This window comes from Sciurus vulgaris, assembly GCF_902686455.1.
Source record: "Sciurus vulgaris genome assembly, chromosome: 10".
In the NCBI taxonomy this organism is placed as follows: Eukaryota; Metazoa; Chordata; class Mammalia; order Rodentia; family Sciuridae; genus Sciurus; species Sciurus vulgaris.
Genome location: NC_136470.1, coordinates 114,134,930 through 114,161,783, shown reverse-complemented (window position 1 = coordinate 114,161,783; position 26,854 = coordinate 114,134,930). Strand labels below are relative to the sequence as shown.

Here is a 26,854-nt window from a genome sequence, read left to right as displayed (position 1 = left end):
CTGTGATTTCCCATGGCTAGCCAGTAACTCCATTTCCTATATCCTCAGGAATGGAGCACCAGCAACTACTAGACCTCGCCCAGAAGCACTTCAGCAGCATCTCTGCGACATACCCAGATGACACTGTGCCTACTCTAAGTCCGTGCCGCTTCACTGGAAGTGAGGTATGCTGCCTGATGGGCAGGGATGCTGCTGTCAGCTGGGGACCTCGAGAGAACCCTCATGTGCATGGTTATCCTTGTGACTCCATAGATGTTTCAGAAGTTGGGAAGGGGTCCTGTGGCTGTTACCTGAGGATGTTTTTGCACATATGTACATGTTTCACCCACACCAGCCATCCTTTCTGTTGTTCCTGAAAGTCTGGCTGTACTGTTCCTCAGCCTTAACATGTACTCTTTCAGATCCGCCACCGTGATGATGCCCTGCCTTTGGCCCATGTTGCCATTGCAGTAGAGGGACCTGGTTGGTCCAACCCAGACAATGTGGCCCTCCAAGTGGCCAATGCCATCCTTGGCCACTATGACTGCACTTACGGTGGTCGTGTGGTAAGTGCCAGGATTGAGCATAGGACCTTGCCTTCAAAGAAGAGAGGGTGCTAAATTGTGGGTTTCAGGGTGTGTGGGCCAGAGACAAGAGCGGGTACTGACCATCTTTGTTCCTGTCAGCACCTGTCTAGCCCACTGGCTTCAGTTGCTGTGGCCAACAAGCTATGCCAGAGTTTCCAGACCTTCAATATCTGCTATGCAGAGACTGGGTTGCTGGGTGCATACTTCGTCTGTGACCGCATGAGCATTGATGACATGATGTTCTTCCTGCAGGGCCAGTGGTGAGTGGCAGCTGGGTACTACTGGGTGGGATAGGAGTCTTTAACCAGAGAGGTGGGAGGCTAAGAAACAATATACTTGACTCTCTCAATGAACACTACCATACCCCTATCTTTACTCCCTGCTGTAGGATGCGCCTGTGCACCAGTGCCACAGAGAGTGAGGTGATTCGGGGCAAAAACATCCTCAGAAATGCCCTGGTATCTCATCTGGATGGTGAGCCCTTCATTGCTATAGGAAGGGGTAGAATAGTTCATCCTATCAGTAACAGCCCATTGTATCCACTGTTAAAATCCAAGGTTGGGGGGCTGGGGATATAGCTCAGTTGGTAGCATGCTTGCCTTGTAAGCACAAGGCCCTGGGTTCAGTCCCCAGCACCGGAAAAAAAAAAAAAAAAAAAAAAAAGGGGCTGGGGGTATAGCTCAGCTGGTAGAGTGCTTACCTCGAAAGCACAAGGCCCTGAGTTTGATCCCCAGTACCGCGCAAAAAAAAAAAAACAAGGTTGGGGGGTTGGGGATATAGCTCAGTTGGTAGAGTGCATGCCTCGCATGTACAAGGCCCTGGGTTCAATCCCCAGCACCACAAAAAACAAAAAACCAAGATTGGAAAAGAAAATATTAAAGGTAATGCCATGCCCCACCACCCCATCTGTAGGGGTTTGAAACTTTAGGTAGACATGGGGGTGGCCCAGGTTAGTAGCCCCTTACTATAGAAACAGGTTGTTAGAGAAGTGATGGTTGTGGTCTGGGCTCAGAGCAAAGCCTTTGTTAACCTGACGGCAGTGGTTGTATGTGTATCCGTGGGTCCAGGATTGGACTGGGTAGACTATTGAGCTTTCTCCACCATTAAAGGCACCACTCCTGTGTGTGAGGATATTGGACGCAGCCTCCTGACCTATGGCCGCCGCATCCCCCTGGCTGAGTGGGAGAGTCGGATTGCGGTAATATGGGCCCCTGGGGAAAATTCTGGAGTCTTGGCCTAGCATACCCCTGGGGGAGGGGTGGGATATTGATGCCTGACAGCTGACCATTCCCATAGGCATCTTCATTGTCCTAGATAGCTGTCATCCACAGGTGATGTAGTCAGAAGGTAAGGCAGAGGCACCGGTGACTATAGGGATAGGTGGTAACCATGGAAGTCTACATTAGGGAAAACCTTGCCACCCTTTTTGGGTTGTAGGGATAGCTCCACAGTACACAAGGGAGATCTTGGTCAGCTGGAGGAGGTCGACTGAGGTGGTGCCTGGTGTCTGTTAGTCAGTCCTCTGCTTCTCCCTGCAGGAGGTGGATGCCCATGTGGTGCGTGAGGTCTGCTCCAAGTATTTCTATGACCAGTGTCCAGCAGTGGCTGGAATGGGTGAGTGTTCTAGAAGGTCTGCTCTTTGTCCTTTTCCTCAGGTCCTTCTCGTAGCCTCCCCTTCCACTTCTCCCCTACCTCCAGCCTACACTGAGAGAAGCAATTTGAGGCCCCCAAGAGGCTCTCCCCTGTAGTCTAGCTGCCAGGGAGTTCTTGCTCAGAAAACCTGTCCCAGCAGCTCCCTGACTCCCTGCCAAGGTGCCTCCATCAATATCCCTTACCCACAAGGTAACGGATACTCTGCTTGTTGGGTGGGGCTCTAAGGGCTTGAGCAAGAAAGGACAGGCTCTGCACCCCTCAGGGAATGTTGTCTTCCCTCTCTTCACTGAAAGCCTGTCTTGTGCTGCTCTGGGCAGCAGCTCTGAGCTGGGTGTGGCACAGGGCCAGGTGTCCTTGTACATGCCAGGTACTCCACCCTGATTCCCCACCTTATCCCCACAGGTCCAATTGAGCAGCTCCCTGACTACAACCGGATTCGTAGTGGCATGTTCTGGCTGCGCTTCTAGGCAGGATGCCTGTGTAGGCAAGAGGGTGGGACCAGGGCTTATGGTCCCCCTCCACAAACATGTCACTCTGGCATCTCAAACCCATGCAGCAGATTACCACCAATAAAGTCCTCTGTTGAGAATTGTGTTGTACTTTTTTAGTATTGGTGTGGAGTCCATCAGTCTATGGGGGAGCAAGTACTTCCCACCAGTTCTACTTCCCACACAGGCTGATGTGTTCTCAGCCAGGGGTAAGATGGGGGCTGCAGCATAGAGGCCGGAAGCCTTTGATGCTTGAAGGGAACTGATTCCAGATGTTTCCACTCAACATGTGGCATGTTCCTTAGCCAGCCTGTCTCAAGAGTGGGATGTGGCAGTTCATGGAAATAGCCCCAGCCTGTGCCTTAATAGGAATCCCAGCCTGGAAACTGGGGGCTTGGGTGGCAGACCCCTCTCTGTGGACCCTATATGTAGTTTCCCTATGGCAGTCCCTGTTCTGCTGGGACAGATCAGAAGGGGCCAAGAACTGTCCCTAAAGAAGACTTCTTTGTTTACTCTGAATCCTGGAAGAGCATAGCCTGGGGCACAGCGTTCTCTTGGTTTCTAACTGCTGCTTGTACAGGCAGGGTAAGAATCCTTTGCCTTGATTTGCCACTGACTCAGGCTCCAAGAATAACCCTGAGCTCAGTGGGGCCTGAGCCCCCTCCCTTGACTACATCTATCCCAGGCAAGTCCTGAGCTGTTAGCCTGTGGATCCCCTCCCCATTTCTTTTTTTAAATATATATTTTTTAGTTGTAGATGGCCACAAAACCTTTATTTTATTTATTTATTTTTTATGTGGTGCTGAGGATTGAACCCAGTACCTTATACATTTCAGGCAAGCACTCTATCACTGAGCCACAACCCCCTTCCCCCCATTTCTTGAGGCAACCAGGACCTAGTGGAGCTCTCAGCTGCCTTGTCCTTATGTTTACCCCTTTGGGTCCTGGTCCCCAAGGCAAGTGGGCAGTTATGCCTCGCTTCCTGTACTCCCACCTTGTCTTTACATAGTCAAGTTCCTGGGGAGCCCAAGGGGGAAGAAGGAAGTGAGAGGCCTGAGTCTCCTCTTAGGATATCTCTGGTTGGGAGTCATGAGTTGGGGTCCTGGGACAAGGTTTGTGGAGACAGGGCTATGCTGAAGTCTCCCCAGCATCCTTGCCTGAAAATAGGCAATGCAGTCTCACTCTGACCCAGTGCCTTTGCCTCACCCCTACTTGATGCCACAGGTTGTCAATTAGGAGACAACTGTCAAATGTCTTCTACAGCCTAGGTCTGGGGCATTCAACAAATTATCTTCCTACTATATAACCAACTGGAGGGAAGCTGTTGGGCTCAGAACCCTGATGGACCAAACCCCAGTAACTTGAAGAGATGTGGCACACATGCAGGGGGAATCCTTATCAAGTCTGTTGCCCTCGGTGTGGGCTCCTGGTGGCGAGGGCTTCATTTCTACACCAATGCTTGACCTCCAAAGGCCAGGTGGGCTGGACAGAAGAGCTGGAGCTGCTGGGGATTATCTGGTCTGCATTCTATGCCAGGACATTTGATCTTTCCTTTAGAAACTTGTTGGGAAGGTACACTGGAGGTTACTGTGAAGGAAGTGACTTGGTCAGAGCTGAGATTTTATTGGCACAGGGACTTGGCTGGATTTCTGTGGCAGTCCTGGTGAACCACACTGTGGTTGTGGCCATAGGAAGAGCTGGGGTGGGTTGTGGAGGTACTTACAAGAACATATCTAGCAGTGCTGAGAGACCCAGAGAGGAGTGAGTTGGAGGGGACAACCTGCCCAGCTTTTGCCATGATTCTGATGAGGATTCACAGGCATCTAAGACACAGTGGAATCTGTATAGCTAGGACCCCCAAGAAGCCCTGCTTGGACACATGGTGCTATGTGGCAGAGCTGGTGATCAAACCAAGGAAAGGAGAGTCTAGGGAAGTGTAGGAGGGAGAAGTTTGAGCTCTGAGGGTCTCAGTGCCCTGGAGGAGCTACAGGTAGATACTGGCCTCCAAGCCTATGCCTGAGGTTATAAGTACTCATCTCCATCCTTCTACCTTCCCAATAGTCTCTCCTGACATCTGAGTGACTCACAGCAGCCCATTCTTTCTGGGTGCACTTCATTTCTGGTGAGGTTTGCCTGTACACCTACATTCTCATCTGGGTCTCCGGTTTTTCCTAAAGGCTGATCCATATGTACATCTAGGTCCATACTGTGGCACTTCTCTGAGACTGCTCTCACCTACCCTTGCTGTGCAGAGGAGATGACAGTCTTAGGGGCAGGGACTGCCTCTGATGAGAATATGTTTGGTTTTCTGCTACCCTCACCTGGAGCACACCTTCCAGGGATGGGAGGTCCTGGGACACAGCTGAGGAGACCCTGATCTTGGAAAGGGTTTTGGGCCCCATAAGGTCACAGCACTGTGTCCCAGGGGTGGGGGACAATGGTGGTGGAAGTGAAAATGGGCAGATCCAGCCTTTCTGGGCAACAGGAAAATAGGCAGTATTATCTGGTCCTCACTACTCTGAGGTTTGGCCATACCAGAAAGTCCAGGGGAAACAATAGAAGTTCTGTCCCCATTTCCTGACTCAACCCATGAATCCATCTCCATGGGAGGAAGGCTGTAGGGTCAGGCATATTGGAAGGGGTCTAGTAGCAGTGGTAAATGTAGATATGCAGTGGGCTTCCCAGAATTATCTAGGACTGGCAAGAAAACAAAGGGATCAGGATCCGACTGGGGGCTGGCTTTTCTTGGGAGTGTCTGTCTTGATGTTATCCAGCTGAAGAGATATGCATATACAAAGACGCACTTCCTCTGGACCTAGGGGGAGACTGTTTATAGTCTCAGTGTTAATTGGAGGAGAGGGAAGGGGGAAATCAAGGGGAGAGGAGTGAGATGGGGGAGGGGTATGGTTGTTATGAAGGAGGAAGTTACAGGTATCTTGAGGGTGACTTATGGGCCTGATAGAGCAGTTGGGTGGAAGGAATCTACAAGAATAGATTGAAGGAACTCCTGCAGATCAGAATAAGGACATGTAGGAAGGGGGACCTGGCTCAGGGCATGGAAAACAGGAGGTGGATTCCTAAGGGAGGAGCTGCCACAGTGGGTGGTCTCACCCTCCACATATAGACAGCCCCCACTCCCTGAAAATACAGCTGGATGGCATCTACCTGGGACTAACTCAAGTCATGGTAGCGGGTGCAGGGGTATTGAGATGGACAAGTATTCGTAAGCATGACACAGGTTCTCCCTCCTCCTGGATTCTTCCTTCAGAGAGAAGGGGTGCATTCAGCCCAATGGGGCCTTAAGGGGCCTCCCTCAGGCCTGGAGTCCCTCTTGCTGGGGGCTGCTCTGTCAAGGAGGTTGGGTGGGGCACAGGACACCCACCAGACAGAAGGATGACTGATTCACAGGAGTGTCCTTAGTCGGGACCCATGGCCTGCAGGCTTGTCTGGGCACCCCCTGGTTGGGGGTGAGTCATCTTTCACTGCAGCCCCCACCCCCACCATCCTGTTGCTACCCTTTGGTATGCAGGAACACCACATTTCAGCCTCCAGCTGTCTGGTCGCTGGTCACCCTGACCTACATGAACCAAGACTTGTAACCCCACATGGGGTTGAGGAGCTCCCTCAACATCTGTAGAGAACCTGGAGGATTCCCAGAATTCACAGGATGGGGGCTTTGCACTTTGCACTTAAGTGCGTCATATCATTCATCTGTCTGGGGGAAGAGGGGTGAGGGCGGTAACCTCTCAGGGAGGTGGGTGAAGGCGGGTCGTCTTTGGTGCCTGCCCGCAGCTCCGCCCCCCCCCCCCCCCCCCGCCCCATCAGGGACTTTTCTCTAGTGTGCCTGAGGTACTGGGGCTGTGGCGGTGCCGGGCGGCGGCGGTGGTGGCAACAGCAGCGGCAGTGGCGGCGGGGCGGCGGCTGCAGGAGCAGGCGGTTACACAGGCAAGACCAGGACTCCGGGTGGGGGAATGCGGGGTTCGGATCATTAAAGCCACGGGGCAAGGGACAGAGGTGGGAGCCTATCTGATCCTTTCTATCACCCAGGATGAAGCTGCGGCTCCTGTTGACCGCGCTCAGTGCTGGGATCCTGATGGGGTCGTCCCACGTGTGGGCCCAGCCCAGGGAAAGAGGTGGGCACCGCTAGGAAGGATACCTACCTCAGTACCCTGTCACTCATGGCTCCATTTGACCTTAGTCAATAATACCGCCCCCGACACCTCCACAATCCCCACGGATTCCTTCTGTGGGGATGCCTCCTAAATCTCCCCAGACGCCCCAGATCCTCCACAATCCGGCTCTGGGTTCTCCAAATTCCTTCCTATCCTGTACAGACCCAAATTCTGGCTCCCCAGATGCATGCAGAGTCCTCTGCCTCATGCCAACCCTCACTGGTCCCCTGAGACTGACCTCATTTCCAGATCCACACGATGCGGCTGACTCTCCCTCCCAGCACTTTCCAATCCTCTGCAGGAGAGTGTACTCTGGGACCCATTGTAGCTCCCTCCAAAGCTCCCAGGCCCATGCAGAACCAACCGGTTTGCATAAACAGATGAGGCCAGGTCGCCACCCGGTCCCCCAGTCCCAGGGGACCACAGTGTCTGGAAGAGATGGGTGGTCTCCCAGAAAAGGTCGTGATCTTTCCTTTCGGCCCCAGTGACCTGCACACGCCTTTATGCCGCTGACATCGTGTTTCTACTTGACGGCTCCTCCTCCATTGGCCGAGGCAACTTCCGAGAAGTGCGGGGCTTCCTGGAGGGGCTGGTGCTGCCTTTCTCTGGGGCAGCCAGTGCACAGGGTGTTCGCTTTGCTGCAGTTCAGTACAGTGATGACCCACGGTGAGTTCCCCTAGGGAACTGTAGACCCCACCAAGACCCCTTTTCTAGGCAGAGTACAGAGCCCAGAAACCTCTATACCAGGTCCTTCCAGACACAGGCTTTGGGGAACCCAGAGAGGCTCTATCTAGGAACTCCTCTGGAGAGACAGAGGAGAGAGATTCACTGAGAAGAATGCTCATGCCAGAAACACTTCCAGGTTAGAACCCTGCCCAACACAGGAGGCTGTTTTCTTTTCTTTTCTTTTCTTTTCTTTTTTTTTTTTTTTTGGGTGCTGGGCCTTATTGAACCCAGGGCCTTATGCTTACAAGGCAAGCACTCTACTGACTGAGCTATCTCCCCAGCCCCCAGGAGGCTGTTTTCTGAGCTGGATAGAGATTTGGAATCCAGGAGGGGGCCCAGAAACTCTCTCCATGTTTTAGCTCCCTGATCCTTTTAAGCCTCTCCATTTACTAGAAGAGCTCTCTGACTGGCCAGTGTCCACCTTCCCACAACTTGGACCTTCTACATACAATTATTTAACCAGACATCCCATCCCCCTAGACTGTGAACCTCAAGGATTCCAGGTCTATCCAGGTGCCACAGGTGGCACACAAAGGAGCACCTGGGGAGTTTGTTAATTTGGAGGCTTTAGTGGTGGGGGGCAGAAATCACAGAACCAAGGGCACCCTTAAGAGGCCTCATCCAGAGGCTTCCTGGAGGCCAGGGTTGGAAGAGGTCCTGACCCTTTGCCTGTTGCTTCCTCCCCCTATCAGAACAGAGTTTGGCCTGGATGCACTTGGCTCTGGGGGCGATGTGATCCGTGCCATTCGTGAGCTCAGCTACAAGGGGGGCAACACTCGCACAGGGGCTGCACTTCTGCATGTATCTGACCATGTCTTCCTGCCCCAGCTGGTCCGACCTGGCATCCCCAAGGTGATCCCTAATCCCTACCATGGCCTCCCAAGGTAACCCCAAAATAAATGTCTGAGGCAGCCCTGATTTGGCCTCTGCACCTGCTCCAGGTCTGCATCCTCATCACAGATGGGAAGTCCCAGGACCTGGTAGACACAGCAGCTCAGAGGCTGAAGGGACAGGGGGTCAAGCTGTTTGCTGTGGGTGAGTACCAAGCTGGGGTGACAGGTCAGCTGGGGTGGACATGTGGGACATATACAGGCAACTGAGTCCTGATTGGGCATCACCTCAGGAATCAAGAATGCTGACCCTGAGGAACTGAAGAGAGTTGCCTCACAGCCAACCAATGATTTCTTCTTCTTCGTCAATGACTTCAGCATCTTGAGGACCCTACTGCCCCTCATTTCCCGGAGAGTGTGTACAACTGCTGGGGGTGTGCCTGTGACCCTGCCTTGTGAGTTCCTGCCCTGTGTGCCCTGATCTGGGCCACTTACCTAACCTAACCCCAGCTTGAGAGTACTGAACCCATTCTATGTACTCCACACCCCTGGTCCTCCTGCCCAATCACCTGATTCCCCTCATTGGCAGTTGATGACTCAATATCTGGCCCCCGGGACCTGGTGCTGTCTGAACCTAGCAGTCAATCTTTGAGAGTACAGTGGACAGCAGCTAGTGGCCCTGTGACTGGCTACAAGGTCCAGTACACTCCTCTGACAGGGCTGGGACAACCACTGCCAAGTGAACTGCGGGAGGTAAGGATGTCAGACGTGAAGGAGGGTGGCTAAGGACTTAACTGGATAAGATGAGGTGACCTCTGATCCTGGGCAGGTGAATGTCCCAGCTGGTGAGACCAGCATGAGGCTGCAGGGTCTCCGACCACTGACTGAGTACCAAGTGACTGTGGTTGCCCTCTATGCCAATAGCATTGGTGAGGCTGTGAGTGGGACAGCTAGAACCAGTAAGTAATTCTACCAACTTCTGACCCCATTCACCTTAACACCCTCCATCCCCACATCCCCTGCCCACTCCTGATTCTGTCTACCCCCAGCTTCCCTGGAGGGGCCAGAGCTGACCATCCAGAATACCACAGCCCACAGCCTCTTGGTGGCCTGGCGGAGTGTGCCGGGTGCTACCGGTTACCGAGTGACATGGCGGGTTCTCAGTGGTAAGTGAGAAGTATAGTCTAGGGGAGTTCCTGCACTTCAGACAAGATTATAGAGTGAAGGAGTGAGTCTTCAAGTCTTCAAGGCCCAGTGACCTTTCTGTGTCTCCCATGCAGGTGGAGCAACACAGCAGCAGGAGCTGGGCCCTGGGCAGGGGTCAGTGTTGCTGCGTGACCTGGAGCCTGGCACGGACTATGAGGTGACTGTGAGCACCCTGCTCGGCCATAGTGTGGGGCCTGCTACTTCCCTGACTGCCCGCACTGGTGAGAAGGCTAAGCACTTTCTTTAGGCTGGGTGGACAGGCAGGGCAGGGTGCAGAGACCATTTACATCCCGTGTGCCCTTGGCAGACTCCTCTGTTGAGCAGATCCTGCGCCCTGTCATTCTGGGACCCACATCCATCCTCCTTTCTTGGAACTTGGTGCCTGAGGCCCGTGGCTATCGGTTGGAGTGGCGTCGTGAGAGTGGTCAGTGCTGGGGGAGGGGTGGGCAGGCAGAGGTCAGCATTTGGCTTCAGCTAGCCTGACCCTTCTATTGCAGGTTTGGAACCACCCCAGAAAGTGGTGTTGCCCTCTGATGTAACCCGTTATCAGTTGGATAGGCTGCAGCCAGGCACTGAATATCGCCTCACACTCTATACTTTGTTGGAGGGCCATGAGGTGGCCACTCCTGCAACTGTGGTCCCCACTGGTGAGAACTCTCAGCTTGGCTAAGTGACTTGGAAAAGTGTCAGGACCCCAGATCAACTCTCACTGTGCTCTCCAACAGGACCAGAACAGCCTGTGGGTCCTGTGATGGACCTACAAGCAACTGAACTGCCTGGGCAGCGGGTACGAGTGTCCTGGAGCCCAGTCCCTAGTGCCACTGAGTACCGCATCACTCTGCGCAGCACCCAGGGTGAGGGGCGGTAGCCAGAAAATCCCTAAACACTAAAGTTCCAGCCTACATGGTCTGATTACACCCTTGCTCCATCTCCTTCCACTCCTGGATCCCTACAACTTTCTCCGTCTCCTTGGTAATTTACCTCCCAAGATGGCAGTGAGTCCAGAATGGTCACAGGGTCTATCTGCCCCCTCTGCTGCCCCAGCCTGTCTCCTCAGCTGGCTCTGCTTTCACTCCTTGCCCCACATCCCTCTTCATGACTTTCACCCTTCACAACTCTATCACTGCCCTTCTCTTACCCTAGCAGTGACTACTGTCCACACTAACCTCTCATCTCATGTTCTCATTCAATACTGACCTCTTGTCATCCCTCATCAATTTTTTTTTCTTTTTTGAGTTCGCCTTTTTTAAAAATTATGATTTGATATTAGTTTTTAACATATGCTTTCTAAAACAAAACATGTATATTACAGACTAATACCATTTGTAAATGTGGTTGGTACTGATTGCTTACCATGAGAGTCTTGTTTGTAGTGTGCAGGTGTCTGCTCGAATGGGAGCCCGTTCATTGTTTTTAGATATACATGATAGTAGGGTGTATTTTGACATATTATACATACATTGAGTACAACCCATTTCAATGAGGATCCCATTCTTGTGGTTGTACCTGCATCAATTTCTATCAATGACTTATCAACCTTGATTGCTGTCCACTGATTCCTGTCATCCTATAACTTACGTTTCTATTTCTCCCTGTCATCCAGTGTCCCCATGCAATACTGGCCCCTGTTAACCAGTGTTGCCATTCATCTCTGGCCCCTTTTAGCCCATGTCCTTATTTCTCACCCTTTTCATCTGTGTCCCATCTTTCACTAACCCCACCATCCCATATACCCTTTCCTCAAGAGCCTTCTTATCATGTGTTGATCACTGGCTACCATCATCCACATTCTCATCTCTAGCTGACTCCTGCCCATCAACCCTGCCTTTTCTTTCAGGGGTTGAGAGAACGCTGGTGCTTCCTGGGAGTCAGACAGCCTTTGATTTGGATGACGTTCGTGCTGGGCTTAGCTATACTGTGCGGGTGTCTGCTCGAATGGGAGCCCGTGAGGGTAGAGCCAGTGTCCTCACTATTCGCAGAGGTGAGTCCTAGAGGAGGTTTATGAGGAACAGCTGATTGATTCACTCCTGCCCTTGTCTTGACTCTGGCCCCTGTCTTTAATTCCTAGAAACAGAAACCCCACTTGCTGTCCCAGGACTGCGAATTGTAGTATCAGATGCAACGAGAGTGAGAGTGGCCTGGGGACCTGTTCCTGGAGCCAGTGGATTTCGGATTACCTGGAATTCAGGCAGTGGTCAGTGCAGGGTGTGTGGTAGGATGGCTGAGGGGAGTGATCAGAGTATGGGGAACTAAGGGAATAGACAGGAGCCATGCCAGCATTTCTCTCGGATCCTAGGTACAGAGTCCAGTCAGACATTGCCCCCAGATTCTACTGCCACAGACATCCTGGGGCTGCAGCCTGGAACCTCCTACCAGGTGACTGTGTCTGCACTTCGAGGGAGAGAGGAGGGCCCTGCTGTGGCCATCATGGCTCGTACAGGTCAGAACCTGACCCAGTTCCTTGGTTCTTTGCCTCTAGTGCCCCTTCAGACTCCCATACCTCCTTTCTCAGATCTTTGCGTCTCCCCAGAACTCCAGTCTCCTCCTTACATTCCCATGGCCTCCTCCTCCTGCTTTCCCCTTCAGTCTCCATGGTCTCCTTAGTTCTCCCCTTCTTCAGATTGTTCTACCTCTCCCCTAAATCTCCCACTGTCTTTGCCCTGTATTTCTACTACTCATCCTTTAAGCCCTCATCAGTTTTTCTGCTAGACCCAACTCTCAGACTTCCACTTTCTCATTTGACAGACCCCCTGTATGCCTTCTAAAGCCTCCACCAGGTTTCCCCTTCTCTGTCAGACCTGTTATCTCTTATATTCCTGTCACCTGTCAGTTCAAATTCTCATTCCTTCCCCACCTGACCCACACATCACCTCCTTGATCAGATCCCTTCCGCCTGTTAAACTTCCATAGCTTTCCTTTATCAGATGATCGATCCCCACTCCCTCCCCAATTAGATTCTCCATTGCCTCTCTTCCCAGACCCACTGGGCCCCGTGAGGACAGTTCACGTGACTCAAGCTGGCAGCTCATCTGTCACCATTGCCTGGACCAGGGTTCCTGGCACCACGGGATACAGAATTTCCTGGCACTCAGGCCATGGTGGGGGCCAGGAATTTGGGAGGGTTGTGGGTGGCAGGTCTGGATGGAATGGGGGCTGGAATTTCTTGGGGGTCCAGGTTTGGGATTAGGGAACAGAGTATGGCTAGCCCTGGAGCTGCTTCTATCCCTATTCCCAGGGCCAGAGAAATCCCAATTGATTTCTGGGGAGGCCACTGTGGCTGAACTAGATGGGCTGGAGCCAGATACTGAGTATACGATACATGTGAGGGCCCATGTGACTGGTGTGGATGGGGCCCCTGCCTCTGTTGTTGTGAGGACTGGTGAGTGGACCCTGGCTAGCTGCTAGCTACCACACCACATTGGCTACTTTGCCTTGCTGTGTATTCCTGACTGCTCCAGCTTTCCATTCCGTTGCTGCTCAGTGACTGCCCTGTCCATGCTGATCCACTCTACAATGATTAAGTGTCCACCACAGTCTGGCTGTCCTACATTGCCCACTTTGAAGCACTAAACTCCTTAGGGTTTCCTACTCTGACCAGTCCACACTGACTTCACCTAACCTTCTGATTTTCTCTGAATTAGCCATGCCTGTACTGCTACCCTGTTCTCTGCCAGATACCCAGTGGTCCCTGATCTCTTTTCTTGCCTGTGTCCCTAGCCCCTGAACCTGTGGGCAGTGTGTCCAAGTTGCAGATCCTCAATGCTTCTAGTGATGTTCTTCGGGTCACCTGGGTAGGGATCACTGGAGCCACAGCTTACAGACTGACTTGGGGCCGGAGTGAAGGTATGGCTCCCTGGCTGCACCCTTGCTCTTTATGACTGGGATTGCCCCTCTGGTTATCTTCAGCCCTGATTGCTGGTCTTTGCTCGCATGGCCAGGTGGCCCCACAAGACATCAGATACTCCCAGGAAATACTGACTCTGCAGAGATCCGGGGTCTTGAAGGCGGAGTCAGCTACTCTGTGAGAGTGACTGCACTTGTTGGAGACCGAGAGGGTGCACCTGTCTCCATTGTCGTCACCACACGTAGGCTGAACTTGGGCTGGAAAGAGCCTTGGATTGTCTGTGGGGAGGGGCTGCAGCTCAGGTTTGGAAGTGGGACCAAGTATTGGTAATGAGCTTGTGGGGGCAGGAACTGAGAGAAGAGGAAGAATGAAGTCTGGGACAGGCAGAGGGGCTGGTTGGGGCAGGTGAGTGTGTGGGATTGGCATTGGGGTCAGTCTGGGCGAAGCCTCCCTGAGTCCCACATTTTCTCTGTAGCACCTGAGGCTCCAACAGCCTTGGAGACACTTCGCATAGTGCAACGTGGGGAGCACTCACTGAAGCTCCGCTGGGAGCCAGTGCCTGGGGCACACGGATTCCGTCTGCGTTGGCAACCTGAGGGTGAGAGGTTAGGGACCAAGTGGGGGCGGGGCTGTGGGTGGAGCCAGTGAGATAGGCGAGGTCAGTGGGGGCAGCGTCTGAGAGATCAGAGAGATGGTGGGATTAATCAATAAGGTGGGTGGTATTAAGAAGGCCATAGAAGACCAGTTAGGGTCAGAAAAGTAGACAGCGACAGCGGGGAATAAGGAAGATCAATCAGGAGGGTGAAACTTGAGTCAGTCAGTGAGGTTGGTGGGGATCAGTGAGGGGTAGAATTCACCAAAGCTGGTAGGTAGCATCCTCCCACATGCTCCTGGTCCCACTCTCATTCCTGCCCCAGGTGGCCAGGAACATTCCAGGGTCTTGGGCCCTGAGCTCAGCAGCTACCACCTGGATGGGCTGGAGCCAGGGACACTGTACCACGTGTGGCTGAGTGTCCTTGGGTCAACTGGAGAAGGACCCCCCAGGGAGGTGACTGCACATACTGGTGAGCCCAGAGGGCCCATCCTGTCTTGGTGTGCTCTTCTGCCCCACACTGATGACCCATACTGATTTCCTGCATCCCAGACTCTGAGTGATTTCTGTAGTCCTCCCACACGCTTGACTTTGGAATGATCACAGCATGACCTCCCATGACACTTCTCTAAGCTAAACCCACCCCACGATCTCAGATCTCTCTCCTCTGGGTTCTCAGGACACCTTGATCTTTGATTCCTCCTTCAGAGTCATCTCGTGTCCCCAGAACTGAACTAAATGTGGTGGAAACCTCAATTGACTCAGTGACTCTGGCCTGGACACCAGTGTCTGGGGCATCCAACTATATCCTATCCTGGCGGCCACTCAGAGGCACTGGCCAGGGTGAGTAGAAGGCCAAGGTTGGGGTGGGCTGGCAGTTGGGGCTCCATGGAGGGCCTCCTCCTTAACCAAGCTTTGTCTTCTGCAGGAGTACCAGGGACCCCACAGACACTTCCAGGGATCTCAAGCTCCCAGCAGGTGACAGGGCTAGAGCCTGGCATCTCCTATATTTTCTCCCTGACACCTGTCAGGGGGGGTGTGCCAGGTCCTGAGGTCTCTGTCACACAGAAGCCAGGTATGAAAGGCATAGTAGGAGAGGCCTAAGGAGGATTGCTAGATGGGCTGACCCCATCAGTTGCTTGACCCTTTCCTGCAGTGTGTTCCCATGGCCCAGTGGATGTGGTATTCCTGCTGCATGCTACTCGAGACAATGCTCACCGTGCAGAGGCAGCTAGGCAGGTCCTGGAGCAGTTGGTGTCAGCGCTTGGACCTCTTGGGCCACAGACCACCCAGGTTTGACCCTAAAGACAGTCAGACCCTATGTTCCCCCACCTCTGATCACCCCATGCTCCACACTAGTCACCATCTCTCTCCTCCACCATAGGTCCAGGCTTTCTCCCAGCTCTCTCCCAGGCTCCAGATCTTACCTGCTGGTTGGCTCCCTATCCTACCATCATTAATGACCTCCTAATAAGCAATTTAAATTTAGTCATACCCTCCATGTCTCTGTTTCTCTAGCCTCTATATGTTCCCATCACTGCTTTGTCTCTCCCTCCACCCCAGGTTGGCATGCTGTCCTATAGTCACCGGCCTTCCCCACTGTTCCCACTGAATAGCTCCCATGACCTTGGCAACATCTTGCAAAAGATCCGTGACATCCCCTACATTGATCCAAGTGGGAACAACCTGGGTGAGACTGCAGTGAGCGTGGACTCCTTGGGATCTCCTGTTGGGAGCTTAGTGTCCCACTTCCCATTTCTGCCATGTCTTTCCTCCCAGGCACAGCCGTGGTCACAGCTCACAGACATCTGTTGGCACCAGATGCTCCTGGGCGTCGACAACAAGTGCCAGGGGTAATGGTTCTCTTAGTGGATGAGCCATTGAGAGGTGACATATTCAGTCCTATCCGTGAGGCCCAGGCTGCTGGTGAGGAACTGGGCTGATGGGGATGGGGTCTGGGAACAGGATGGCCCCAGCAGGGTTGTCATGAAGGCTACTGGACCCCTCTTTAGGGCTTAAGGTGATGCTTTTGGGCTTGGCTGGAGCTGACCCAGAACAACTACGTCGCTTGGTGCCAGGCATGGACCCTGTTCATTACTTCTTTGCCGTCGATGATGGTTCAAGTCTGGATCGGGCAGCCAGTGATCTGGCAAAAGCTCTGTGTCAAGCAACCTTGGCCACTCAGGTTTGGAAGAGGCCTCTGGGGGGTGGGGGTTAGGTGGTAGAGCAGAGGGGACCTGGGGATTCTTGATAGGACCATCTGGACTTAAAGAGATCCTGTGTCTGCAGCCACAGCCAGAGCCTTGCTCCGTGCATTGTCCAAAGGTAAGTGTCCAGGCTTGAGTGAATGAGTGGAGGCCACATCTGAGGCTAGTCACACTGATTCTCACTGATGTATTTTCCCAGGGCCAGAAGGGGGAACCTGGAGTGATGGTGAGTGGCCTCATGGGGATAGAGAATAGGATGGACATCAGTGGAGCAAGGGGAATTGGCAGCATGGGACTCACTCACTGATCACTCTTCCTAGGGCCTGAAAGGACAAGCTGGACCTCCTGGCCCCCCTGGGCTCCCGGTGAGTGACTCCCCATACCTGTCCCTGCCCTGACTGGCTTACCACCTCCTTACCTGCTCTCCCCTCTCAGGGCAGGACTGGTGCTCCTGGTCCCCAAGGCCCCCCTGGAAGTACTGTTGGAAAGGGTGAGAGGGTGAGTGAGAAGACCATGGGGTGTCCCCAGGGTTGCTCCTCCTAGAATTCTCAGGGGGTTAAGGAGAAAGAAGGAAGAAGTAGAATTAGGACCACAGAGTATTACTAGAAGCCTAAGTGGAGATTATAAACCACATCAAAGACTTGGTGGAGACTTTGAAGTAGAGGGGCCAGAGAGGCCTTGAAATCCTCTGGAGAGGTTATGTGGCAGTTCTGGGTCCTAGAGGCAGGGAGGACTTTCTGCTTTATCATGCTGTTCAGTTCAGAGGGGCCATTTCTCTGCCTCACGGCTCCACCTCTGACAATACTTGTAGGACTATGGGGTGGGAGTCCTTGGTTGATGAGGTGGGGCTCCTCCAGCAAAGCAGAGCATTGGAGGAGGGTCTTTCCTCTTCTGAACTCTTTGCCTACTTAGGGCTTCCCTGGAGCAGATGGGCCTCCAGGCAACCCTGGTCACCCTGGGACTCCTGGAACCCCTGGAACCCCTGGCCTGAAGGTGAGCAAACTTTGGCCTTTCAGGTCATGGTAGGACAATTGCTTGAGTGAGTGGGGTGATTCTGACTGTTTTGACTTTGGCCTCCATTTACAGGGCTCCCCAGGGTGGCCTGGCCCTCGTGGGGAACCCGTAAGTGCCTTCCTTTCTTTGCTTTCCCATAACCTTCCCAGGAATTTTTCTACTGGGTGGGAAGGCTGGGCTGGGGTGTTGTTGGCCAATGGAGCCACCCTGAGACTCGCCTGAGCCTGAAGTACCATTGTCTGTTCTGCTTTGTCCTTAGGGAGAGCGAGGACCTCGAGGCCCAAAGGGGGAGCCGGTAGGTGAAGGGGGTATGGGGGTCAGGTTGTCTTAGGGAGGAAGAAGTTGCTATAGGCAATCCTGTGCAGGGCCTGAGGTGTGATAAGAAACAGCTGGGGTACTTCTAGAAACTTCTTCCACTTTGAGTCTTCATTACCCTGAATCCTGCCCACTGCCCTCTGTCCCTGTAGGGGGAGCCTGGGCAAGTCATTGGAGGAGAGGGACCAGGGCTTCCTGGAAAGAAAGGGGACCCTGGACCTTCAGTAAGTCCCAGGGGCATGTGGGGGCAGGTGATGTGCTGTGTGGGACTAATGGGGAGAAGAGAATAAGGTCTGTGGGGTTTGCACCTTATACCTTGTCTCCTTCATTAGGGTCCTCCTGGACCTCGTGGCCCTTTGGGAGACCCAGGACCCCGTGGTCCCCCAGGGTTTCCTGGAACAGCTGTGAAGGTAACAGTATGACTCCCATATGGTCTTATGACCTCCATGTGATTCAGAGACTTGGGGACCCCATTGAAACCCACACAGCACTTATTATTCTGACATATTGCCCCCCCCACCCATGACATGACTTCTCAGTTGCCATGTTATTCTTATAATCCAATTTGACCCTATGACCCTCGTCCATCTGGTGACTTGGGGAAGGAGGTATGGTACAGGTTCATGGGGTCATGATCTGTTTTCCAGGGTGACAAAGGTGATCGTGGAGAACGGGTAAGTTAGCTAAAAGGCATGCAGGTAGTGGCTTGGAGTCCAATTCCTCTGGCCATTCTCTGACCTACTGTTCTCTCCCAGGGTCCCCCTGGTCCAAGTATTGGTGGCACTGCATCTGGGGAGCCAGGACTGCCGGTGAGGGGTCCTTGATGCTCTGCTGGGGAACCTACGGGCTGTGCTGGGGCAGTTTTGCTTTCTAGGTTCATATGTTTATTTGTTTCCTCCTAGGGTCTTCCTGGAAACCCTGGACCCCAAGGCCCAGTTGGCCCCTCTGGAGAGAAAGGAGAGAAGGTAGGAAACTTGCCTCTTTGTGATCAAGTTCAAAGACAGGAGGCTGGGTGTGGGGGATAGGGCTTCCCCTGTGTTTTTCCACCATGTGTTTCTTTTTTTTTTGGTGCTGGGGATTGAACCCAGGGCCTTGTGCTTGAGAGGCAAGCACTCTACCCACTGAGCTATCTCCCCAGCCCCCGTGTGTTTCTCTGACAGGGCGACTGTGAGGATGGAGCCCCAGGCCTCCCAGGACAACCTGGGACACCGGGTGAGCCGGTGAGTTAGGGGTCAGGAATTCTGAATGTGGTAGATACATCTCTAGCCCCCACCCTCAACCATTAACCCCTACTCTTTCCTTTTGCCCAAACTTAAAACTCTGAATTGCCAATTTCATCCTTTCCAGGGCTTGCGGGGACCTCCTGGGGTCACTGGCCCTAAAGTGAGTACCAGTTGAGGGGTTCAGGAGTGAGGGGTGATACTCTGGCCCACCATGGTGTTAGGGAAGGCTGGAAGACTAGGAGGTAGGGGTTCTGTCCAGGTTGGAGGCTGTGGTTTCAGAGCAGGGGGATAGTTGGAGTTTATAGCACCTTGTTTGGGGTTCACCAGTCAAGGCCCCTCTCCTATTCTTTCTCTCCCCAGGGTGACCGGGGACTGACAGGGGCTCAGGGTGAGACTGGAAAAAAAGTAAGTGTAGTCTGGGACTCTCTGGGCCAATGAGGACCTGGGGTCAGACTTAGCTCTGAGACCTCTTCTATTCCATCAGGGTGAACAGGGACTACCTGGCCCAGTGGGACCCCAGGTAAGCCCACTGACCTCAATGCCAGTGCCAACTGACCTGTAAGTTCTGTGCCCCCTCCTGATTCTGACTTCTTTCCCTTGATGCCTACTAATCCTGTCCTCCACCCATCTTTACTCAACTCTCAATCCCCATTGATGCAGGCTCCAGTCCTTAACCCCAGAAACCTGGCTTTTAACCTTCTTATCTTGCTGTACCAGCCTTGACTTTTGTGACCTGGTCTCTGTCCTCCAGTCAAGTTTGAATCCTGATACCTGAATCCCAGTTCTCCATAATCCCTCTTCAGTCCTCAAGCCCCAATCTCCACGCATTGTTTACCCATAATCCCCTTGCCCTCCCCCCACCTGGAGCAGCAATTCCATTCCTCTTCCCCAGGGACTGCCTGGGGTTGCTGGTCGTCCTGGAGCTGAGGGTCCTGAAGTGAGTCTATGACTGGTGGGACCAGGAGTGGGACTTTTGTGTGTCCCTCCCCTCCTACTTCTTGCCTGGCCCTGGGCTTATATTTTTCCTACATACAGGGGCCACCAGGACCCACTGGCCGTCGTGGAGAGAAGGTGAGCTGTGGACTGGGTGTTGTACCTCCTGGCATCAAGATGTGGCAGGTGGGACACTGGGAACTTGGGTTTCTAGGTGGATCTCTGACCTGTCCCTGCCCCTATACTCTCTCCACAGGGAGAGCCTGGTCGCCCTGGGGACCCTGCAGTAGTGGTGAGTGAGTGTAGGATGGGGTTCTGAGCCCAGCACAGCTCTGGAGTAGTGACCTGTAAACCACAGTATTTCAAGCTGTAACTCTATAACCCTGGGACCCTGGGCAGGCTCAAAACTCTGTGACTCTCTTTATGCTATAACCTGCCTTCAGTTGCCTGACTGTGATCCTCTGGCCCTATAACCTGGTCACAAACTGTGTTATACCATTTTGTATAACCCCTACCCTGCTCTCAGTGGTGACCCTGTGATCTCCAGGCTAAGATTGCTCTATGATTTCCAGTTATATATAACCCCTATCTAATCAAGATTTTGGTCCTTTGAACCCCAGGTGGGGTCAAGTAGTTTCTGTACTGTTTGTTTTTAGGGACCTGCTGGTGCTGGAGTCAAAGGAGACAAGGTACATCTGATGAGGGGAGGGGAAGTTATTATAGGATTGAGGTCAAGGTCAGAGGGCTCTTGGCCTACCTGAAGGTCATAAGAGTTGCAGCATGATTGCTGGGTTGTGGAGATACCTGGAATTTGGGATCAACACTGATGGTCTTTGTCACCTTCAGGGAGATGTGGGGCCTACTGGGCCCAGAGGAGCTGCTGGAGTAAAAGGGGAACAGGTGAGTAAAGAGAAAGTATTTAGGGGTGGGTCAGGTGAAGGTTGTGCCCTACTGACTACTGATCTTTCCATCCACAGGGTCCACCAGGATTGGTTCTTCCTGGAGACCCTGGCCCCAAGGGAGAACCTGGAGACCGGGTGAATAAATGTGGGGATGGAGGTTTGTGACAGAGGGAGAATCGGTGGTACCTGGGAACACTGACTAAGTCCCATCCCCCTTCCCACACCCTCAGGGTCCCATTGGCTTCACTGGCAGAGCAGGACTCCCAGTGAGTATCTGTGACCTTGGGTGACCCCAAGGTTTGTGGGGTCACTTCCTTAAAGGCTGCCTGTTGCATGCATTCTGCATCACCTCACTCTTGTCTCCCTCCCTACAGGGTGACTCAGGTCCTCCGGGAGAGAAGGGAGACACTGGGCGGCCTGGCCCTCCTGGACCTATTGGCCTCCGAGGACGAGATGTAAGAGACTGGAGTTGGGGGAGTCCTGGGGGTTATGGAAAAAAGAGAGTTGCCAGCATAACTAGGGGTCTTGGATTGGGGCTGACTTTCATGTTTCACAGGGTGAAGTTGGAGAGAAAGGTGACGAAGGTCCCCCGGTAAGACTCCTCCCCACTGTGTTTTCTGATCCTTGACCCTTGAACTATGATCCCAAGGTCTGGGGACTATGTCAGGTCATCCAGCCCATCCCCTGCCTCCTGTTCAGGTGGTGCCCAGGCCCTCTCTTCCCCAATTCCCTGAGTTAGGTAGGTCCTAACTCACCTCCACAAAGTGACTTTTCTCTCCGTCACCAGGGCGAACCAGGTTTGCCTGGAAAAGCTGGTGAGCGTGGCCTTCGGGTGAGTCTTAGCAGGGAGAAGTAAGAGGCCAAGGGGAGAACCTATGGGCATGAAGGTGATCGGGAGCACTGAGGGGGATAGGGGTGTTGGGAGACCCTGTAGGGAGGCATGTGGTAATGAAAAACTCTGACATGAATTTGGTGTGTTGGAAAAACCCAGGGCAGTATAGGGACTCATGGGGGAAGCTGCAAAATATTAGGAGACAGACCTACTGCTCTTCTCAGGGGGCACCTGGAACCCGAGGTCCTGTGGGTGAGAAGGGAGACCAAGGAGATCCTGGAGAGGATGGACGAAATGTGAGTCTCAGCTTCTGACACCTTACCCTGACCCAATCTTAACTCATCAACCATACAGTTTCCAGCACCTGATCCTGCTGCCCCAACCTTGCAATGCTAACCCTTGTGATCTTTACTTTTTGTGACCCCTTATCACAATCCCCTGTGGCCACCAGAACTCCATGGTCCTCAAGGTTCCCCCAAATTAATGCCTTCCCCAAGTGACCCTGACATTCTGGCTCTCTGCAGGGCAGCCCTGGACCAGCTGGACCCAAGGGTGACCGAGGGGAGCCGGTGAGTTATGTGGGTCCTGGGCTCAGGTGGGATGAAATTTCTCAGGTGCTACTGCCAGTGTATTAATTGGAATTTGTGCCAGGAGCCTAGAGGTCACTGATGACCTTCTGGGAGTTAGTATTGTAGTGCTTCAAGGAATTTGGGGGCAGAGTTGAACCTGAGGCAAACCTGAACCATGCCCTGGGACCTCAGGGCTCTTGTTAACTATAATAATTTCATTTTCCAGGGTCTTCCAGGACTTCCTGGACAGCCGGTAGGCATTGAGCTGGATCTGGTTCTCTGTCATCTCCCTCACCTGCCCCTGTTGACTTCATACTGTGTCCTGTCACCTCTTCTTCCTCCACAAACCCCTGATACCTCCATTGACCCTCAGCCCCTACTGACCCCATCTTTCCTCTCTAATTACTGTTCCCCTCACTGAAGCATTCTTCTCATTGTGGGTCATTCCCCTACAGGTGGACATAGAGCTTGGAGCCAGAGAGAAGGTACTGGGGGTCTGTGGGTGGAGTGAAGCTGTGAGTCTATAACGGATCTCAGTACTCCACACAGCATCTTTTACCTTAGGCATACTTTGCGATTCAAGGGCTATTTCCTAAGCAAGCTTGTCTCTGCCACAGGGGGAACCTGGGGATCGTGGACAGGAGGGTCCTCGAGGACCCAAGGGTGATCCTGGGCCACCTGGAGCTTCTGGGGAGAGGGTGAGTGTGGTTGGTCCTGCAGGGGGTGCTGGCCTGGGAAAGTCTGTTCTGATTCTTCTTCCCTCTGTCCTCAGGGTATTGATGGACTTCGGGGTCCCCAGGGCCCACAGGTGAGTGCTGAATTTTGCCCCTTTGGTCTAAACCCTCTTCTTGTCCTTACCTCTTAAATGACCTTCTTCCTTCTAGGGGGACCCAGGTGTCCGAGGCCCAGCAGGAGAAAAGGTGAGAGAATGTAGTTTGGGGGAAGTGTGCCTGACTCCAAGATCCATATCAGCCTTGGAGGCCTCTTACCACTCTCTTTACCTCAGGGTGACCGGGGCCCCCCTGGGCTGGATGGCCGGAGTGGGCTGGATGGGAAACCAGGAGCCCCAGGTCCCCCTGGGCTGCATGTGAGTCATGGTAGTCATTGCTGGTCATCCCTTTCCTGTATGTTTTCACAAGAGGGCCCAAGATCCCTGTCTCATCTGGTGGTCTTGGTCTTGAACTTTGAGGATGGGCATTCTTCTGACAAGCAGGCTTTGGGTTCATAGGAGCTGGTGTCCTGTCAGTGAACAAAGCCCCTGAACCCTTGAGCCTGACTTTGAGTCTTTCTCCAGGGTGCTGCAGGCAAAGCTGGGGACCCAGGGAGAGACGTAAGTGAGGGGAGATGTTGGGGTGGAGGGTGGCTCAGGGGTCCAGCATGAGCCACAGCCAGGTCTCTCATAATTACAGCATCAGTGAGAGTGAAGATAATTGATTCTTTCCTCTATTTGGGAGGGATCTGAGTCCCTGGCCTGAGGTTTTAGTAGAATCCCCCTTCTGAACTTTTTTGCCTTGAGGATCTTAATAGGTCCTCCAGATTTGGAGGGTTATTCCTTTGGGAGTCTCAGCAGGAGTCACCTTAACCCAAAGGATCCCAAATGGACCTCCCGATCCTTCAGTTTCTACACTGCAGTAGGATTTTAATGGATCCTTCAGTCCATGGGGTGTGTCTCAAGGTATATCTGAGACCCTCTCAATCCTAAACAAAGATTTTTTTCAGGGACTTCCTGGCCTCCGAGGAGAACAAGGCCCACCTGGTCCCCCAGGACCCCCTGGAGCATTGGTGAGTCTAGACCTTCATGCTGTCCTTTTGTCCACTTCCTACCCTCTCCTGAGTTCTGACATTTGACTGATGATCTATTTCCACAGGGAAAACCAGGCGAGGATGGCAAACCTGGCCTGAATGGGAAAAATGTGAGTGTGTCTAGGGCAGCCAGGGCAAAATCTGCTAAGAAATCCCAGCACGTGCACATAGCCCAAATATGCAGACAACTTATGAAGCACACGTGCTAACACATGTAGACATATACCAGTCCCTGAAAACCTAGCCCAGGTGTGCAGATATATCCTGAAACATAGTTCTAAGTGTACGTGTAACATAGACAACAGTAAGTTAGGTGAAAGAAAAAAAAAACATGTTGATTCTTTTTTTTAACATGTTGATTCTATTCTCTCTTTTTTTTAAACAACTTTTTATTAGTTGTTGATGATCTTTATTTTATTTACTTATTTGCTGAGGACTGAACCCAGTGCCTCATAGATGCTGGACAAGCACTCTACCACTGAGCCACAATCCCAGCCCCAATTCCATTCTCTTTAAAAAAAAAAAAAAAAAAAAGACACATAGATACATACACCACTGTGTCACGTGTATTATTACCAACCCAGATGCATAGCTATGGAATGTCTAGAGAGCCAGAGACAGGAGGCTATGTGCAGGTGGACATGAAGGTGAGTAGGCCCATGCAGGCCACCCTTAGACATGCAGCAGCTTACGAAGATAGGCCCAGACCACACTCCAAGACACACAGAGCCATGGAACTGCAGGTTCAGATACTCAGTCATAATCATCTGAGATATGCCGAGACAGTGTGTTGTATCCTGAGATTGATGATTATTTGGGCTGATATGAGTCCTCTGTTCACAGGGAGAACCTGGAGACCCTGGAGAAGATGGAAGGAAGGTAAAACCCTTCCCCTGGGATCTGCTTTGGCCTTGGACTGGGCCATGTCTGAAAAACCCTTGTCTTCCTTAGGGAGAGAAGGGAGATTCAGGCTCCCCAGGGAGAGAAGTAAGTGCTAGAATTTTCTGTATGCTAGAATTTTCTGTAGCCTCTCTTTCCACATCCTGACCCTGTGAGATACGACTTACCCTTTCCTGGGACCTCAGTGTTCTGATGCTGACTGCATCTTTCACAGGGTCACGAGGGCCCCAAGGGTGAACGTGGAGCTCCTGGTATCCCTGGACTCCAGGGCCCTCCAGGTCTTCCAGGGCAGGTTGGCCCTCCTGGACAGGTGAGTATCCAGAGTAGTTCTGGAACTTGGGAGCCATAGAGGCAATTATGTTTCTTGGGATACCTCCTAGGATGCCATGATCCTGTGTGACCCTTTTGTATTCTGTCATATCTCAGGGTTTTCCTGGTGTTCCAGGAAGTGTGGGCCTCAAGGTGAGTGTGTGTATGTTGGGTAGGGGGTAGGGTGAGGGGCTGATTTGGGTGGAGGATTTTTTACTCACTTAATCATTCTTTGTTCTCAGGGTGACCGTGGGGAGACTGGATCCAAAGGGGAACAGGTAAGGTCTCCCACCTTTTTCACTTGCCTAAGTAGCCATAGCACCCACATATTCACACATGCCTTACAAGCTGGGTCCTAGCAACCTGTCTCTTGATCCCTCCAGGGCCTGCCTGGAGAGCGTGGCCTGAGAGGAGAACCTGGGAGCGTCCAGGTGAGCTGACCTTGGGACCTGGCCCTTAACACTCATTTGCATGCCCATAAGGACCACCTCTCCATCCCCTCCCCTTTGCTATGAGGCTCCACAGTTCTGTTCTCTGTGTTTTGTTCCCTACCCCATTGGGATTCCTGTATTTTATACTCAAGGGAACCTGGGCAATGGGGACATGCCAGAGAGGGGCCCCAAGTCCTCAAGCCAGGCCTCAATAGGGCTAAAATGTATGCTGGGCAAGAGGCCAGGACAAGAGGGCATGGAGACTCTTTCTGGGGGCAGTATAGAGCAGGAGGCAGGGGCTTCTGTGTGCAGTCCCTCATTAGTCTTGTGTCCCCAGAATGTGGAGCGGTTGCTGGAAACTGTTGGCATCAAGGTAAGTTGTTTAGAGGCTGGGATGGGAGCAGGTAGGGGGTGTCCCATGGTACAAGTAGTGCCTATAGGGCCCAGGGAGTGGGTTGTGGCAGTTATGAGCCCTGCTTCTCTGAACCTTCATTATTTCTTAGACATCTGCCCTCCGGGAGATTGTTGAATCTTGGGATGAGAGTTCTGGTGGTTTCCTGCCTATGACTGAACGGCGGCGTGGCCCTAAGGGGGACCCAGGCGAGCGGGGCCCCCCAGGCAAGGATGTAAGTGGTGGCTTAGAATGCATGTCCTGTGGGGAGCACAGTTATCCACCCATCAGCATTCACTCTTCTGCCCTCTAGGGCTCCATTGGCTTTCCTGGAGAACGTGGGCTAAAGGGAGATCGTGGAGACCCTGGCCCTCAGGGGCCACCTGGCTTGGCCCTTGGCGAGAGGGGCCCCCCTGGACCTCCTGGCCTTGCTGGGGAGCCTGGAAAACCTGGAATTCCTGGGCTCCCAGGCCGGGCTGGGGGGGAGGGGGAGGCAGGAAGGCCAGGAGAGAGGGTAAGCCTGGGGACTGACTGGGAGGGCCAGGAGTGTGGGGTTGGTGGGGGTGTGGATTCCCACAGACATAGCCCCCTGCTATTTGCACTTCAGGGAGAACGGGGAGAGAAAGGAGAACGTGGAGAACAGGTGAGCCAGATGGGGCCCTGTGAGGTGGAGTTGCCTGGAGCATGTGCTGGCACAACCTCCCCATTTTCTTCTTTTCTGCAGGGCAGAGATGGCCTTCCTGGCCTCCCAGGACCCCCTGGTCCTCCTGGCCCCAAGGTGATCACCTCAGCCCTACCCAAGGCCTGTGACCGCTATGACTGGTGACCAGGAAGCCACCTTTAGCTTGGGCCCCAGAAATTCCATGTGGTGTCTCTGGCCCCAAAATCTGTGATCCTGTGACTTTTCATGACACTCCCATGTCTTTGTAACAGACTTACTTCTCCCCC

The 26,854-nt window shown here is 53.0% G+C and overlaps 2 protein-coding genes across 5 annotated transcripts in view; both read left to right on the top strand.

Annotated features, from left to right (window-relative positions):
- Nucleotides 1-2,808, top strand: part of UQCRC1 (ubiquinol-cytochrome c reductase core protein 1) — a 9,583-nt gene extending 6,775 nt beyond the window's left edge. For both annotated transcript variants that reach the window (XM_079100885.1, XM_079100884.1), the window contains exons 7-13: nt 49-164; nt 402-545; nt 666-826; nt 955-1,040; nt 1,676-1,764; nt 2,105-2,180; nt 2,622-2,808. In XM_079100885.1, the coding sequence (XP_078957011.1) occupies nt 49-164; nt 402-545; nt 666-826; nt 955-1,040; nt 1,676-1,764; nt 2,105-2,180; nt 2,622-2,686 (737 nt within the window). In that variant the 3' untranslated portion in view covers nt 2,687-2,808. The remainder of the gene's footprint in view (nt 1-48; nt 165-401; nt 546-665; nt 827-954; nt 1,041-1,675; nt 1,765-2,104; nt 2,181-2,621) is intronic.
- Nucleotides 2,809-6,755: 3,947 nt separating this feature from the next.
- The window catches only part of COL7A1 (collagen type VII alpha 1 chain), a gene marked incomplete at its 5' end in the record, with an annotated part of 32,111 nt that continues 12,012 nt past the window's right edge, over nt 6,756-26,854 (top strand). For all 3 annotated transcript variants that reach the window (XR_013757242.1, XM_079100480.1, XM_079100479.1), the window contains 75 exons: nt 6,756-6,840; nt 7,365-7,545; nt 8,298-8,457; nt 8,547-8,640; nt 8,729-8,890; nt 9,025-9,188; nt 9,265-9,394; nt 9,485-9,601; nt 9,716-9,862; nt 9,949-10,065; nt 10,139-10,288; nt 10,367-10,495; nt 11,479-11,622; nt 11,710-11,835; nt 11,938-12,081; nt 12,620-12,739; nt 12,877-13,020; nt 13,359-13,484; nt 13,580-13,726; nt 13,961-14,083; nt 14,403-14,549; nt 14,786-14,920; nt 15,006-15,152; nt 15,234-15,370; nt 15,641-15,767; nt 15,857-16,003; nt 16,090-16,262; nt 16,367-16,402; nt 16,484-16,510; nt 16,605-16,649; nt 16,720-16,782; nt 17,197-17,277; nt 17,371-17,406; nt 17,558-17,593; nt 17,766-17,837; nt 17,946-18,023; nt 18,261-18,287; nt 18,369-18,422; nt 18,516-18,578; nt 18,774-18,833; nt 18,961-18,996; nt 19,197-19,241; nt 19,321-19,356; nt 19,729-19,773; nt 19,872-19,907; nt 20,026-20,061; nt 20,426-20,458; nt 20,616-20,669; nt 20,747-20,806; nt 20,902-20,937; nt 21,046-21,126; nt 21,228-21,263; nt 21,459-21,503; nt 21,728-21,799; nt 22,028-22,072; nt 22,299-22,325; nt 22,528-22,557; nt 22,690-22,770; nt 22,845-22,880; nt 22,957-22,992; nt 23,079-23,159; nt 23,367-23,402; nt 23,792-23,854; nt 23,941-23,985; nt 24,719-24,754; nt 24,827-24,862; nt 24,990-25,085; nt 25,202-25,237; nt 25,327-25,362; nt 25,468-25,515; nt 25,853-25,888; nt 26,019-26,141; nt 26,220-26,420; nt 26,514-26,549; nt 26,631-26,684. Coding sequence is in view for 2 of the 3 variants with exons in the window: in XM_079100480.1 (XP_078956606.1) it covers nt 6,756-6,840; nt 7,365-7,545; nt 8,298-8,457; nt 8,547-8,640; nt 8,729-8,890; nt 9,025-9,188; nt 9,265-9,394; nt 9,485-9,601; nt 9,716-9,862; nt 9,949-10,065; nt 10,139-10,288; nt 10,367-10,495; nt 11,479-11,622; nt 11,710-11,835; nt 11,938-12,081; nt 12,620-12,739; nt 12,877-13,020; nt 13,359-13,484; nt 13,580-13,726; nt 13,961-14,083; nt 14,403-14,549; nt 14,786-14,920; nt 15,006-15,152; nt 15,234-15,370; nt 15,641-15,767; nt 15,857-16,003; nt 16,090-16,262; nt 16,367-16,402; nt 16,484-16,510; nt 16,605-16,649; nt 16,720-16,782; nt 17,197-17,277; nt 17,371-17,406; nt 17,558-17,593; nt 17,766-17,837; nt 17,946-18,023; nt 18,261-18,287; nt 18,369-18,422; nt 18,516-18,578; nt 18,774-18,833; nt 18,961-18,996; nt 19,197-19,241; nt 19,321-19,356; nt 19,729-19,773; nt 19,872-19,907; nt 20,026-20,061; nt 20,426-20,458; nt 20,616-20,669; nt 20,747-20,806; nt 20,902-20,937; nt 21,046-21,126; nt 21,228-21,263; nt 21,459-21,503; nt 21,728-21,799; nt 22,028-22,072; nt 22,299-22,325; nt 22,528-22,557; nt 22,690-22,770; nt 22,845-22,880; nt 22,957-22,992; nt 23,079-23,159; nt 23,367-23,402; nt 23,792-23,854; nt 23,941-23,985; nt 24,719-24,754; nt 24,827-24,862; nt 24,990-25,085; nt 25,202-25,237; nt 25,327-25,362; nt 25,468-25,515; nt 25,853-25,888; nt 26,019-26,141; nt 26,220-26,420; nt 26,514-26,549; nt 26,631-26,684 (6,270 nt within the window). The remainder of the gene's footprint in view (nt 6,841-7,364; nt 7,546-8,297; nt 8,458-8,546; nt 8,641-8,728; nt 8,891-9,024; nt 9,189-9,264; nt 9,395-9,484; nt 9,602-9,715; nt 9,863-9,948; nt 10,066-10,138; nt 10,289-10,366; nt 10,496-11,478; nt 11,623-11,709; nt 11,836-11,937; nt 12,082-12,619; nt 12,740-12,876; nt 13,021-13,358; nt 13,485-13,579; nt 13,727-13,960; nt 14,084-14,402; nt 14,550-14,785; nt 14,921-15,005; nt 15,153-15,233; nt 15,371-15,640; nt 15,768-15,856; nt 16,004-16,089; nt 16,263-16,366; nt 16,403-16,483; nt 16,511-16,604; nt 16,650-16,719; nt 16,783-17,196; nt 17,278-17,370; nt 17,407-17,557; nt 17,594-17,765; nt 17,838-17,945; nt 18,024-18,260; nt 18,288-18,368; nt 18,423-18,515; nt 18,579-18,773; nt 18,834-18,960; nt 18,997-19,196; nt 19,242-19,320; nt 19,357-19,728; nt 19,774-19,871; nt 19,908-20,025; nt 20,062-20,425; nt 20,459-20,615; nt 20,670-20,746; nt 20,807-20,901; nt 20,938-21,045; nt 21,127-21,227; nt 21,264-21,458; nt 21,504-21,727; nt 21,800-22,027; nt 22,073-22,298; nt 22,326-22,527; nt 22,558-22,689; nt 22,771-22,844; nt 22,881-22,956; nt 22,993-23,078; nt 23,160-23,366; nt 23,403-23,791; nt 23,855-23,940; nt 23,986-24,718; nt 24,755-24,826; nt 24,863-24,989; nt 25,086-25,201; nt 25,238-25,326; nt 25,363-25,467; nt 25,516-25,852; nt 25,889-26,018; nt 26,142-26,219; nt 26,421-26,513; nt 26,550-26,630; nt 26,685-26,854) is intronic.